We start from the raw sequence: 13413 nt of genomic DNA, 5'->3' as shown, positions 1-13413 counted from the left end.
GTCGCGCGGCGCCATCTTTGTGCGGGGCACCTCTCTTTGTCTCCTTTTTCTTCCTCCTGCCCCCTCCTCTTCCTCCCTTGTACGGGAGGCATCCCCCGACCGCTGCAAGCACGGGGAGAGCTCGGCTCGAGGCAGCTGGGGGGCGGGGGGGTTGCCATGCACAAAGATGGCGCCGCGCGCCTCATTCTACCCCCCTAGCGCCGCGACACGCCAACATGAGGGCCGAGCGCTGCCCCTCACCAACATGGCGGCTCTAAGCCCCGCCCCTCCCCAAGATGGAGGCCCTACGCCCCGCCCCCTCCCCAACCTAGCCCTTTGCCCCCATTGCTGGGTGGGGGGGTTCCCCCTAATATCTCCCTTGCTGCAGCAAGACCCCATTGCTCCTTGCCGTGGCTCTAATCACGGCGGTGCCAGGGGCCGGGGGCTGCACGTCAGGATGGGGGCGCAGGCTGCACGCAGTTGCACGGTGCAGCAGGGAGCCCATGCGACAGCGCCCGAGGACATCGCACCTCAGCCGCTTCCTTCCTTCCTTCCTTCCTGCCTGGTAGCGTCCCGGATGCTCGCAGCCGCCAGCATCGCTTCCCCTCTGCAGGCCGGGGGGCAAAGTGACATGGGAATGGCCCCTGCATGGGGCAGTGGCGGAGGACAAGAGGCACTGGCAGGGGCTTTGCTCCTGTCTCCTCTCTCTCCATCGTGTGCGTGCAGCCACCCGGACATGCAGCCCCAGCAGAAGCAGCATGGCGATGCCGGGGTCAGGGAGGGGGAGGTCAGGGATCCCGAGCTCAGCCTGGGGCGTTGGGCCGGCGCTCGCCCCCTGCACGCAGACACGGCACTTGAGGTACTGCAGGGAGCTCTTTATTGGGCTCCTGGGAGGGAAGATGCTGCCGGCCCCCGCCTCTTCCGGACTGGCACCAGAGGGGAAAGCTGTCATGGGGGAGCTTGTACCCCAGCCTGCCTGCGATCCTCTGCCGTGGGGTGTGCGGGGCACCCCGGGGGACAGGCGCAGCCAGCCCCATCCAGGTCGCCATAAACGCATGCATGGGTGGATAGGTGTGCATGCACGCTCGCGTTGCGTCCCTCTTCCGCTGTCCCCGGAGCAGTCGTGGCTGGTCAGACCTGCGTCGCGGAGCCTGGCCCCACAGGAGGCCCCAGCCCTACACGTTGGTCTCCCTGAGCAGGTGGTCCACGGAGCTGCAGGCCCAGAGGGGCTCCCCGGTGCCCACCTCCACCTGGCTGAACAGCAGTGCCTGGCAGGGCTCCGAGCTGTGCCCAGGCACCAAGATCGGGCAGGTGGATGAGGGAACCTGGGGAAGGGGAGGGCGGTCATGTGGGGCACAGCGGGGTCTCCGCTGCCCGGTCCTCATCCTGCCGGCCAGCCTGCCCCCCCCCCAGCTGTGAGCTGCCCCCTAGGAGCAGCTTTGCCCTGGAGCTGCCCCAGCCAGCGGCATCCTGCCAGCAATGGGGGACCCCCAGCTCCCCCCAGAGAGAGGCGTCTGCTGTCCCTGGTCACCTTATCTGGGCTGTGACCAAAAGGGCTCTTCCCGCTGGCGGGGGCCGCCAAGGACGTCTGCTTCACGATGTCCCACCACAGCACCCCGGGCCGCACGCGGTGCTGCGTCGCAGGACCTGCCGGGCGGTGCGGCCGATGAGACGCTGCAGGTGGACGCCCCTCGCTGATCCCCACCCGAGCTGAGAGCCCCCCAGCACAGCCCCCAGGCCGGCCTGGCTCCCCTCACCTGTCAGGTAGCTGGCGAGCACGCCCACAACCACCGTGGACAGCGTGCCCAGGGCGCCGTAGTACAGGTAGGACATGGCATAGAAGTTGTCGCCAGCGACCGGCCTGCAAAGCAAGTGCGGCGTGGCGGAGAGGCAATGTTGGTCATGCAAGGAAGCGTCAGGGCCCGCAGCTGCCAGGACCCCGGCCCCGGCCCCAGCGCTCACCTGTCCGTGGGCACCGAGACGTTGCGGGGGGGCAGCGGCCCCAGGACAATGGTGCCGTTGGGGCCGTGGCTGGCGTTGTAGAGTGGGCAGAGGCTGCCGTACGTGGGCAGCACCCCCATGGTGGCAGCACCAGGGGGGTACAGGGTGCCCCCCACAGCCACCCAGAAGGACAGGACGAAGCCGGCCCCCAGTCCCGTGAACGCTCCCTGGGGGCAGGATGGTTGGCATGCTTTTCCCCATCCTGCAAGACCCCCTCCCCATCACCCCAGCTCACGGGCCTTCCTCCTGGCCCGGTGGTCACCGTCTGACTTGAGCGGTGACCCCTCCCCTCCAAGCAGGCGCAGGACTCACGGCCGTGGTGCAGGCTGGGATGAACATCCCCAGCACGAAGGCGCCCAGCAAGGGGCCGCTGATCACCCCCATGATGGTAAAGGAGGCCTGGAGGGTGGAGAGGGGCACAGTCAGGCAGGGCCCGGGTGCCCGGGGTGGGGGGCACAGCAGGGCAGCGGGTTTGAGGGGTGCACCTGGAGCACACCGCCCCCCAGCAACGAGGACAGGGCTGCCACTGTGATGCACGCGATGCCGTAGGTCAGCGCTGCAACAGAGACGGGAGGATGGCTTCAGACAGGGCTGCCGGCATCCCCACCCCCCGGCTTGGACCTAGCCTGGCTGCCCCCCACCCCCAGACTCACAGAGCCCCTTGGAGATGAGGATGAGGGTCCGGGGGGACAGGGCCGGCACCCGGGGCTTGATGAGGTCCTCCACAGTGACGGCCGCCATGGCGTTGATGCTGGTGGATGCCGTGCTGCAGGGAAGCAGAGCTAAGCCGTGCCCCGGGGGGGCACGGCAGGCTGGGGGTGGGGGGCCGGGCTACACCCCAGGGTTACCTGAGGGTCCCGCTGTACGCACATGCCAGGAAGAGGCCGGGCACGCCTGGGTACCGCTCGAAGATGTCCAGGACCAGGTAGGGCATGTACTGCAAGAGACGGCTGCGTTACACAGGCTGGCCCGCTCCTCCCGCCCCCCGGCGGCCTGCTCCCACGCGGGCCCGGGCCCGGGACGTGGGCCAGCCGCCCCCCGCAGAGCCGGTGACGCAGTCGGGGTCCGCGCCAGGCAGCGGGTCCCGCTCCCACGGTCTCGCCTCTTGCCTTTCGCCGCTCGAGTGCAGCGGTTCCCCCCTTGCACCCCCCGGGCTCGCCAGGGCAGGGGGAGGCACCTGGTCGGGGGCAGAGATGTATCCGGCCAGGAGCGGGTCGCAGTCCTTGTAGAGCGCAAACATCACAATGCCGCAGGTCACGGCGCTGGACACGATGCAGCAGAGGCCCACTTGATTCACCAGCAGAGCGCTGCGGGCACGGATCAGAGCCCCAGCGGGGCGTGAGGTCCCAGCTCCCCCACCAGCTTGGCAGCCCCCTGCCCTCCAGGGCCCCTCGGGCAGCTGCTGACATCTGTCCTGCTGCCCCATACCACCCACCTTGGAGGGGGCACAGGGGCCGTTCCCCACCCCTTCTCCCCCACGCAGCCAGCAGCTCCCTGCACGCACCCGGCCTGGACCCTTCTCACCCCAGGACTCACGGCCAGACCACGGCTCTAATCCCTGCCCTGACTCTACGCCCAAGTGCATGCGGTCCCCCTGGTCCTTGTGCCCATGGGTGGCTAGGGGACCCTTCTGCACTGCCCACGGCTGTAGTGGGGTGGCTCGGACAGGGTGCTTGCTTCTCCTGGCCCCTGCCTCAGTTTCCCTTCCTCCGCGCGGGAAGCAGACTCACAGCTTGGCTTCGCGCTCCGTCTGGCAGGCCACGTAGCGCTGGACCTGCGCCTGGTTCACACTGTACATGGACAGCCAGACCAGCGTGCCCCCGAAGAGGAAAGTCCAGAAGGTGTAGCGGCTCCGGGGGTCGGGGTCGAAGCTGCGGGGCGCACGACACGATGAGTACGCAGCCCTGGAGTTCACCCCGGCAGGCGCGCGGACCCGCTCTCCGGGGCCGGCAGCACATGGTAGCAGCACCTGGCTGCTGGTGTGCGCAGAGCTTAGCCCGGGATAAACCCGACTTGGGGAGCGGAGCCCCCACGGGGAAGCGGGGCGCAGCCGCTGCCTTTCCAAGGGTGACGGTGCTGAGCCTGGGGTGAGGCCGCAGCACGCGGCGGCTCCACTCCACCCTGGAGCTGAGTCCAGCTACGTCGGAGTAAAGGCCTGGTGCGTGCACACCTGCTCCATCTCCCCGTCTGCGAGTCAGGACTCCTGGGTCCTCCTGCCTGGGGGGCGGGAATTGGAGCTACAGGCCTGAGCACGTCCGAATACCCAGCTCGGACACGGACACGGACACGGACGCCCGTGGGGTTTTTCCAGACCGACAGGATTGTGCCGGGAAACCAACGTACTCAGCAAAGTTCACTCGGGAGTGGTTGTACGCGGCACCCAGGACCGCTCCGGGGCTTCCCACCATCAACGTGCCCTGGATGGCGATGGCGACGAACCCGGAGAGCATCACGAACACCTGGAAGACGTCCGTCCAGACCACCGCCTTCATCCCACCCTGGGAGGGGTGCAAAGTGGGGTTCAGCCCCTCGGGCAGCAGACCCCAGGGAATCAGCGGGCACCGTGCTTCCCCAGGGCCAACGACAAGGGCTGGAGCAAACCAGCCTGGAGCCAACGGAGCATCGCAGCCTTCTGCCCCCGGCACGTGACCCCACGGGCGGACCGGGCTCAAGTTCACGGCCTGCCTCACCCCCTTGGTGGATCCCTGTCTCTGGAGAAGGAGTGCATGGGAGGGAAACCCCCCACCTGCGCTCGGAGATGGGCACCCGGGCTCTGATCTCTCCCGGGTGCACCCCGGGCTCTGCTGGTGGAGCTCCGGGAGCAGCTCCCTTCTGGGGAAAGGCCGCCCAGGCTGGCAAACGGAGGTCCACCCATGTAAGACATCAGCTGGCGGGGGCACAGCCACGCCGAGGAGGGGCGACCGCCCAGGCTGCACCAGCATAGGGTGACCTGGGGGCAGGGGAGGGGGGCACGGGCGCCTGCGGCACTCACAATGGTGGTGTAGAAGGTGCAGACGGCTCCTGTGGACAGCAGCGATGCCCAGATGTCCAGCCCTGTCACTGAGCGGCCGGAGGAACAAAGCCGCTGAAGCAGGCGGTGCTACAGACCTGTGCCCCCACCCCCCGGGAAGAAACAGACCGCCACTTGGGGGACCGCAGGGGTCCCGGGCTCTGCTGCCCGGCCACAGCCGGTTGGCGCGGCACGCGGGGCACGAGCCGTGGGCCTGGGGGTGGAGGGGATCCGCAGGCTCAGCCTGTGGGCATTGCCCCGAGGGGCGTGGATGGGCTGGTGCAGGGGGGATGCAGGTAGGTGGGTGCTGGGGGGGTCCCATGCCAGGCCCAGCCCCAGCCCCAGGCTCCTCCAGTCGCCTCTCCCCCGCTTCCCCGGAGGTGTTTAAGCCCCGGCTACACAAAGCCTTGGCTGGGAGGATGTAGCTGAGGCCAGACACGTGGTCCCTCCAACCCTCATCGTCTACAACTCTGCTCTGCGCTGCGCGGGGCCTGCAACGCACCTTGGTTGAGGATCAGGGCCGGGGCGTAGATGACGACGCCCGTGTACAGCACCTGCAGCCAGAATGGGACACGGGGGCACCGTGACTCCGGGGAGACCCCTGCCCTGCCCCGCGCCACCTGCTGCCCAGCCCCATGCAGATGGTTTGGCCGAACCCCGCAGACCCCCCAGCAGCGCACCGTGGCCACGATGTACTGGACGGTGCCGCACAGGCGAGCCTCCTTGCTGAAGCGCAGCTCCAGGTACTGCCGGGGGGGACACGAGGGTGTGATGAGCACGGCATTGCATGGCGCAGCGCGGCCCCTCAATCCCCCCCACCCCTGGACACGGGGGGCAGAGGGGTCACACGTGCCCCTGCAGGACAGAGCTGCTGCTCCAGGGCCCCAGGCCGGCGGTGTTTGCTAACGGTTTGGACCGCCCCTGACCGGCCGCAGCTGGGGACTCTGGACCCCTTCCCCCTCCTTGCAGTGGAAGGTGGTCATGCCGGGGTGGGGGTTGCAAACTGGGGCGAAAGGTCATCAGTCAGCCGGGGGTGGGGGGTTGCAGGACTCAGCAGATAGGAGCTGGGATGGAGGGGGCTGGTGGAGCAGGATGGGGAGGGCAGAGGCCGAGATGGGGTCGAGGGGACATGGGGTTGGGGGCCGGCTGCACTGCCGAGGGGGCAGAAAGGAGAGAGGCGGCAGAGCCCCTGCACCCATCGCACCCAAGTATGTCCTCCCGGGACCTGCCCCCCGCCCTCAGGCCGCCCCGCGCCCCCTCACCTCGTACGTGCTGGTCAGCCCCAGGCGGTAGAAGACGGGCAGGAAGACGAAGGCCGTCAGCAGGGTGCTGAGCGCCTGCCCCAGGCACATCCAGAGGAACTTGAGGCCGTAGCGGTAGGCTTCGGCCGGCACGCCCAGCACCTGGATGGCCGACATGAAGCTGGCCGACAGCGAGAGCCCCACGGGCACGGCCGGCATCTGCCGGCCCCCCGTGAAGAAGTCGTCCGAGGTCTTCTGCTCGCCTTTGGCGAGGGCGTAGAAGAGCCCGATGCCCGTGGATACCAGCAGCATGAGCCCGAAGACCCCGTAGTCCCAGAGGCTGAACGCCAGCATCTCCGGCCTGAACACCTGCATGTCGCCCACCCGCGACATGGCCACGGCGCCGCGCGAGTCGTGGCCCCACCTGGACACGTGCAGCTCCCTGCGCTGCGGGCAGACCGACCCACAGCCCGGCCGGCCAAGGGACAGGGTGCAATAAGACCTCGCCGTCCCCCCGAGCGACTCCGGAGCGGCCAGACCTCAGAGGCAGAGCCGAGCAGTCAGACGTAGGACCCGAGCCAGGCTCCGGGCGGGAGCGATGCAGCACCTGAATGAGCAACCTGAGCTTCCCTGTGGAAAGGTGGGAGGGGGGGTGGAAATGTTAATATTTCCAAGCCACAAGCAAAGGGGACGAGAATCGTGGTGCACAGAGACAGAAGGGCCAAGTCTGCGAGACTGGGCCAGAGGGCCCCGAAGGGCTGGTTTCAGCTGGGGGATGCAGAGAAAAAGGGGAAAAGTCCCATCCCCATCCCCGAACCCAGACCAATAAACCCCGGAGCAGAGCCGCCCGGACAGGACGATGGAGGATGCGGAGGCTGGAATCACAGCCCAGCCGGGCTCACCCTCGTCGGTCGGTGCCGCAGAGAGACCCTCAGCCACGGACCCAGCCACTTCGGGACCCTGATTGCATCGGCCCAGCACGAAGTCACGGTACAAGAGACCCTGGAGGCCAATGCAGCGGGGAGGATGGGGCGAGGAGGCTGCTTTGTGCCAAGCAGAAGGTTGCCCTTCGTTCTGGGGGGAGAAAAAAGCAGGCGATTATTCTTGCTAGGAGACAAGCTTTTCCTGCAGTAAATGCCCGAGCCCCGCTGACGGGCTGGAAGCAGCAAAGCAGCGCAGGGGCAAGGGGCTCCCCCCAGCCACCACGGCCCCGGGAAAGGGCAGGAACCCAGGTGAGGCAGCTCCGGGACTGACCTGGGCAGCTTTGGTTGAGGAGGCTTATAAGGAGGCAGCCGGTCATAAGGGAGGAGCTGCTCCTGGCTCTCCCAGACCCAGGGAGACCAGGGCCGCCCATGCAGAGGTGGGTGCAGGGCACCAGGCAGTGCAGTGCCAGGCAGTGCCTGGCCCAGGGGCCCAAGCGAGGCCCTGAAGGCATGCTGCACCCCTGAGGGCAGGGAGCGGTGCAGGGGGCACGGACGACCCGGGCCCTGGAGAGGGTGGGACGCAGAATGGGGGGCACCAAGGGCACACACGTGTTTGCTCCCAGACACACGCACGTGCAGGGGCTGGCGGAGGTGCACAGGATGCTCTTGGGGGGCTGCCGGGCTCTCCCCTCCCTCTGCCGCCAGCCCCACGTCCAAGGCTATGGAGCCGGGGGCTCCCTGAGGAGACCAAGGGTCAACTCTCCCTGCAGCCAGAGAAGACCTGGGTTAAAACAAACCAGCCGCGGCGGCCGTTATCTGTGTTTGGGCCACGGGAGGATGGGTCAGCCTTGAAACGGGGCTGCCTGAAGGCCTCCTCCGCAGACGCCAGCCCTGAGCTTCTTATCGACCCTGGAGAAAAACAGGGGCTGGGGTGATAAGGGGCAGCAGGCTGGGCTCCGGTACCCCCAGGGTAGGGTCGGTGGCTTCCAGCGGGTTTGGGACCCTTCCTGTCGTGCCACCCCAGCCCCCACGTAACTTCCAGCAGCCCCAGGACTGCCCCAACCCCTCGGCATTGCTCATCTCAGCCCCCTCCCAGTGCCTCTGGATCCTCCCTGCTCCATCCCAGCACCTGATTTCTGAGCACAAAGCAGGTGCTGGATCCACCCACGCTCCTGGACCCACCGCTTTCCGGGTGCAGTTCAGTCCTGAGATGACAGGAGGGCGCGGATATAAAGAGCTAGTGAAAGATGCTTCTGGGCAACATGCCACGGCGCCCTGCCCTTGTCAGCACCTCTCGCTGCAGCCCGGAGCACGGGCTCTGCAAGCCAGCTGGGACAACCCCCCAGCAGGGCCATACCGCTACCCCTACCCCCATCCTGGCAAACACAGAGCCTCCGAGCACCGCAAGGAGAGACACGTGCTTGCACACACCAACACCCCGCAATCCCAACCCCTGTATCAGGTACTGGCGTTTCAGGCCCAAGCTCCCTGGGACGCAGGGCCAGGCTGGGACAGGCCGTGGGCCAGCACATGCCTGGCAGAGCACAGCACATGGAGCAGCACGGCAAATAAACCCCCCAGTAAAACCCCTGCAGCCACCAGTGCCCTCCCTGGTAAACAGGAGAGACGAGGCGGGAACGCAAGCAGCGTGGAGGCCCCAGCACTGACGGCCTCCTGTCCTGGGGGAGCTCCCGTGCCTGCAGGCAGCGGGACAGTCTGCATGCAATCGCCTCCAGGTGTTTTAAAGGCTGGGCTGGTTTGTGAACAGTGGGAAGCGGCCAGGGTAATAAATCTGCCGGTGCGCCATCTTGGCCAGGGCGTAGCTCCTGCTCAGTCAACATCCTCTGCTTCAGCCGAAGTGCTTTGCACAACCACAGGTGCCTCCAGCCCTGGGACAAGGAAATGTTCCTGCAATGGGGAGCTCCGTGTCCACCCGCTTCCTGAAACCCAGAGCCCTGCAGCCGCCGGCCTGCTGTGCTCGGGCCCGGGGCGCTGGAGGCTGAGCAAGCTGTGCATGGACCCGCAGGCTGCCCCCATGCACGAGGAACCAGCACGCTCCCTGGGCTTGGGGAGCCCCCGTAGCCAGCAACGCCATGCGGCACCCACCCTACCCGGTGCCTGGTGAGGTGCGTGGCGTGGGGCAGCTGCCAATACAAACAGCGTCCCTGCCCAGGGAAACCCTTTATCCAAACAGGGGAAGATTCCTCTTGGAAGAGCGCCCAGACGGATCTGCTCCAGGATCACGGGCGAGCCCCAGAAACGCAGGATTTGGCCTCTTCCTGTTCCCTCCATTGCACTGGGCCCAATCCTCAGCTGGGCCCGAAGCAGCAACCTGGAGTGCATCCAGGATCCAGCCCAGCACAGGGCAGCAGCTTACCGCCCCCCTGCCCGGCAGCCGCCCCCAGCTCTGCACGGCCCACGGGGCTGCCTCCCCCTCAACCGCCTTGGAAGTGGGAATAGCCGGGGGCTGACCTAAGCACGAGGACGAAGTGCTGCACTCGCCTCTCCTCGCTGCAGCGCCTGCCAGAGCATGCACATGCTGCTGCTAGCCTGGCGCCAGCACGGGCACAGGCACGGGCACGGGCACGGGCACGGGCAGGCTGGCGGGACTGGCCATCCCAGGCGTCACCTCCCCTCTTGTGAACGGCACCGGTCTGGGGCTCCCAGACCAGGCTGGGTCCGGGTCTTGGGCTAGGCACCCACGGGACCTGGTGGCCAGGTGGGAGGAAGGAGCTCCCGGAGAGCTGGGGGTGCACCGGACCCTGCTAGCTCCCCAGGCCACAGACCTGCACTCGCCTCCCCCCGCCAGGGAGAAGAGCCCCCGCCGCCTGCAGCTCCAAGCCACCCCCAAGGGGCAAAAGTGGCGGCCGCAGCTGCTCTTTGCAGGGAGGGACCCAGAGGAGGCAGCGAGGGGATGCAGCGTGCCCAGGGCAACCCCAGCCCCGGGGCGCGTGGCTGTGGTACCCGGGCAGCTCCAGCGGAGCAGGAGCGGGGCAACCCGGTGGCAAAGCCTCTGCTGAGCTGGGCCCCCTTGCTGGGGGCCAGTTCAAAGGGTTTTTGGGGGAAGTGGACGGGTTTCACTGCAGTAAGACACCAGGGCTGAGTTTCCAGGGGACGCGCTGGCGGCTTGCTCTCGGAAAGGCCCCACGGCTACGTGACAGCCCACATGCACCACATCTCGCTTCTCTTGCCCACCCCCACCCCCCACGGCACGGCTGGGACCAGAGCCAGCCTCGTCACCCGCGGGAGCCTGGCTGGGTGCCGGGACCCTCCTGCGCCCGGCAGCCCCCGCGCACCACGCTCCCAGGCCTGCGTGGCAGGAAGTCTGCGCAGCGCCGGGGCAGGAAGGAAGCCGGGAGGGGGACTTTTCTCTCTCCCCTTTTTAATCTCCATCTTCTACCCGACGCCCACGCAAGGCCGGAAATACAAGTAGCGAGCGCCCGGTGGCCTGGTCCTGCCCCATCGCCGGGGCGTCGCCTCACCTGCCCCCGGGCTGGGCCGGATCGAGGACCCCCCAGCCCTTCCCAGGTAACCCCCCAGCCTCGTGCCCCAAGAAGGCGCGGGCAAGGGGTCTCCAAGGCTTAGCACGCGGCTACATGGGCCCTGCCACGGCCTGGCCCAAGGGACTTGGGCACCCATAGGGGAGGATGGGGGCAGACGGGTGTGCAAGCAAAAGGCAGGGGTGGTGGGGGGCTGGGGCTCAGTCCCTGTGCTCCCACTAACCCCACTTCTCCCCCCAGAACTGTAGTGCTGCAGCCCGATGGCTAACCTGGGGCTTGCCTCGGCAGCGCCCTGAGATGCGCTCCGGACTGGGCGCAAACCGATAGCACGAGTGCCCCCGAGCAGCGTGGAGACCCCCCCCGGTAGGCAGTGCCTCAGTTTCCCCCCAGGGCATCCAGCCCCAGCTCCCAGGAGGCTTCAGGGGTTGGCAGGGCACGCCGGTCTCGGCTCAGGAAGCCCCCCAAAGCTCAGCGCCGTGCCGCGCTGGCAGGGCCCCCCGCCCCGGGGAAGGCGGCGCAGGAGCTGCACCCCCCACAGGCCGCGAGCTACAGCCCCAATGCTAACCGCAGGCCGGCGCTGATGCGGGAGGTGCCTTCCTGAGGCCGGGGGCCAGGGCAGGGAGAGGCTCTGCAGTGCCCCCGGGTTGCTCCCCTGAGCAGAGGGGTGGGGGTCCCGCCGGGCTAACCCCCCGTCCTTTCAGTGCCCGCCCCGCCATGGCCCCGCTGGGTGACGACACCCCCCTGATGGGGCAGTGCTCCAGCAGCCTGTCCTCCACCGAGGCGGGCACGCTGCAGGTGCACCTGTACCACCAGCCCGGCACCCCCAGCTCCACCGGCACCCTCACCTTCTCCTTCGGCGAGTACCTGGCAGAGGAGCTGTGTGTGGCGGCCGCCAAGGCCTGCGGTGAGGCCACGCTCCGGTCCCTGGGTTAGGGGGTCAAGGGCAGAGGCTGGGGTCTGCAGTGCCTCCAGCATGGCATGAGGAGGGGCCGGTTTCTCCCCTGCCTCTGCCACTGCCCCCCCCCCAGTGCCCCTGAGTGACTCACTCAATGCCCTGATGGCGCAATGCCCGCCTGCGCCCCTCCAGGCATCCTGCCTGTCTGCCACTGCCTCTTTGCCCTGGCCACCGAGGACCTGAGCAGCTGGTTCCCCCCCAACCACGTCTTCACCGTCAGCGATGCCACCACCCTGGTTGTCGTCTACAGGATCAGGTACCCACCCCCCACAAGCCCCAGTGCACATGGGTCCAGGGGTGCTCGGACCACGCCACGGGTCCCTGGCCTGAGCACACAGCGGCTCTCCCCGCTGCCCACCCCAGCCCCTGCCCTGGGGTGCACGTGCAGGCGGCGATTGAGGGACCCTGGTGCCAGCTGTCCTCTCCCCGCCCTCGGGCCAGGTTCCTCTTCCCCAACTGGTGCGGGCCGGGGAAATCGCAGCGGTTCCAGCTGCTGCAGGACCGGGCCAGCGCTGTCCTGGACCAGCCCGTCATCGACTACCTCTTTGCTCAGGTGAGCAGCGCCAGCCCGACTGCTGCAAGATAGCCCCCCACCAGCAAATCCCCCCCCGTCCCGTGACCTTGACCCCCTCCACCACTGCACAGCTGGGCCTGCTGCAGAGACTCACCCAAGGCTGCACCGGGAGGCGGTGGTGGTGGCCCCATCCTGGAGGGGCAGGCAGCACCACAGGCTCCCCGCTTTGTGCCCATGGGGTGGATGGGTGGGGAGCAGATGCCCCTGCCCCCCCCATGCTGACCCTGTGGGGCACCTAGTCCCGCAGCGACTTCCTGCAGGGGCTCATGGCAGGGGCGCTGAGCTGGCACACGCTGGAGGCCTGCCTGTGCCTGGCCGTGCTGGACATGCTGCGCATCGCCAAGGAGAGCCGGCAGAGCCTGGACCGCATCTTCAGCTGCGTCAGGTGAGGGTCTCGGGCGGGCAGGGACCTGCAGCCTGGCAGGAGCATGCATTGGTGCTGCCCTCCCTCCCTGGCCTGGGGCCGGTGACTGGGCATCCTGCTCCCCTGTGCCCCAGAGCGGGGATCCCCCACCCTCACAGCCCCCCTCGCCCGTCCCCGCAGCTACAAGTCCTGCCTGCCTGAGGGGCTGCGGGACCAGATCCAGCAGCGCGGCTTCTTGACCCGCAAGCGCATCCGCCGCAAGTTTGGGCAGTCGCTGCGGCGCCTGGGCGCCTGCCAGACGGACACCCGCTACCTCAAGATCAAGTACCTGCTGGACCTGGCGCGGCTGCAGGGCACGGGGGCCGAGGAGTGCTTCTGCGTGCGGTTCCCTGGCGCCCCCGAGCCCGAGACCCTCATCCACGTGGCAGGGGAGAGCGGCATCTTCTGGAGCCACAGCGGGGACGAGGTGAGGCGGGGGCTGAGCGCCGGCTGTGGGGTCACCCCTGGAGCTGGGGCTGTGGGGTGCCAGCACCCGCTGGTGGGCATGTTACCTGCTGCCGCCAGCCAAGGACAATGCTGGCAGCGTGCACGGGGCTGTACGGTGCCCTGTAAAGGATAGACCCAGTTTGCAGCCCAGCCCTCACTCTCTGCCTCCCCGGGGGTCTTTGCACCACCCCACAACTGGCTGGTCCCTGCCGTGAGGACCGCTGTTGCCCCCCGTTCAAGCCCAATGCCGAGCACACGCCCGGGAGGGCGGCGCTCTTGGGTGAAGTGTTGGATACTGTCGCTGCGGCCTGCCCCGAAGCCTGCAGCCCAGCCCTGGGACCCAAGGCAGTCCCCAAGAGCCCTGTCACCCCCCCACCCCA

At 68.1% G+C, this 13413-nt stretch overlaps 2 protein-coding genes across 2 annotated transcripts in view; one reads left to right on the top strand and one right to left on the bottom strand.

Annotated features, from left to right (window-relative positions):
* Window positions 1-1154: 1154 nt before the first annotated feature.
* LOC109288740 (sodium/iodide cotransporter-like) lies at window positions 1155-7556 on the bottom strand. The gene is made up of 15 exons (XM_019504458.1): window positions 6253-7556; window positions 5671-5736; window positions 5493-5544; window positions 4973-5040; window positions 4324-4478; window positions 3711-3851; window positions 3158-3287; window positions 2829-2917; window positions 2634-2746; window positions 2466-2536; window positions 2293-2379; window positions 1942-2147; window positions 1737-1840; window positions 1511-1626; window positions 1155-1304 (listed from the first exon to the last, which is right to left on the bottom strand). Exons 1-15 carry the CDS (start codon window positions 6622-6624, stop codon window positions 1155-1157), a joined length of 1920 nt encoding a protein of 639 aa, XP_019360003.1. The 5' UTR covers window positions 6625-7556.
* Window positions 7557-10411: 2855 nt separating this feature from the next.
* JAK3 (Janus kinase 3) overlaps window positions 10412-13413 on the top strand; it is a 20161-nt gene continuing 17159 nt past the window's right edge. The window contains exons 1-7 of the mRNA XM_019504520.1: window positions 10412-10682; window positions 10895-11017; window positions 11356-11558; window positions 11742-11865; window positions 12051-12162; window positions 12423-12568; window positions 12728-13021. Of these exons, the coding sequence (XP_019360065.1) occupies window positions 11369-11558; window positions 11742-11865; window positions 12051-12162; window positions 12423-12568; window positions 12728-13021 (866 nt within the window). The 5' untranslated portion in view covers window positions 10412-10682; window positions 10895-11017; window positions 11356-11368. The remainder of the gene's footprint in view (window positions 10683-10894; window positions 11018-11355; window positions 11559-11741; window positions 11866-12050; window positions 12163-12422; window positions 12569-12727; window positions 13022-13413) is intronic.

Source organism: Gavialis gangeticus, unplaced genomic scaffold (genome assembly GCF_001723915.1).
Source record: "Gavialis gangeticus isolate Ggan-Ray unplaced genomic scaffold, GavGan_comp1, whole genome shotgun sequence".
NCBI classification, from domain to species: domain Eukaryota; kingdom Metazoa; phylum Chordata; order Crocodylia; family Gavialidae; genus Gavialis; species Gavialis gangeticus.
The sequence above is the reverse complement of the archived record's forward strand: the minus strand, read 5'-3'. Positions and strand labels throughout refer to the sequence as shown.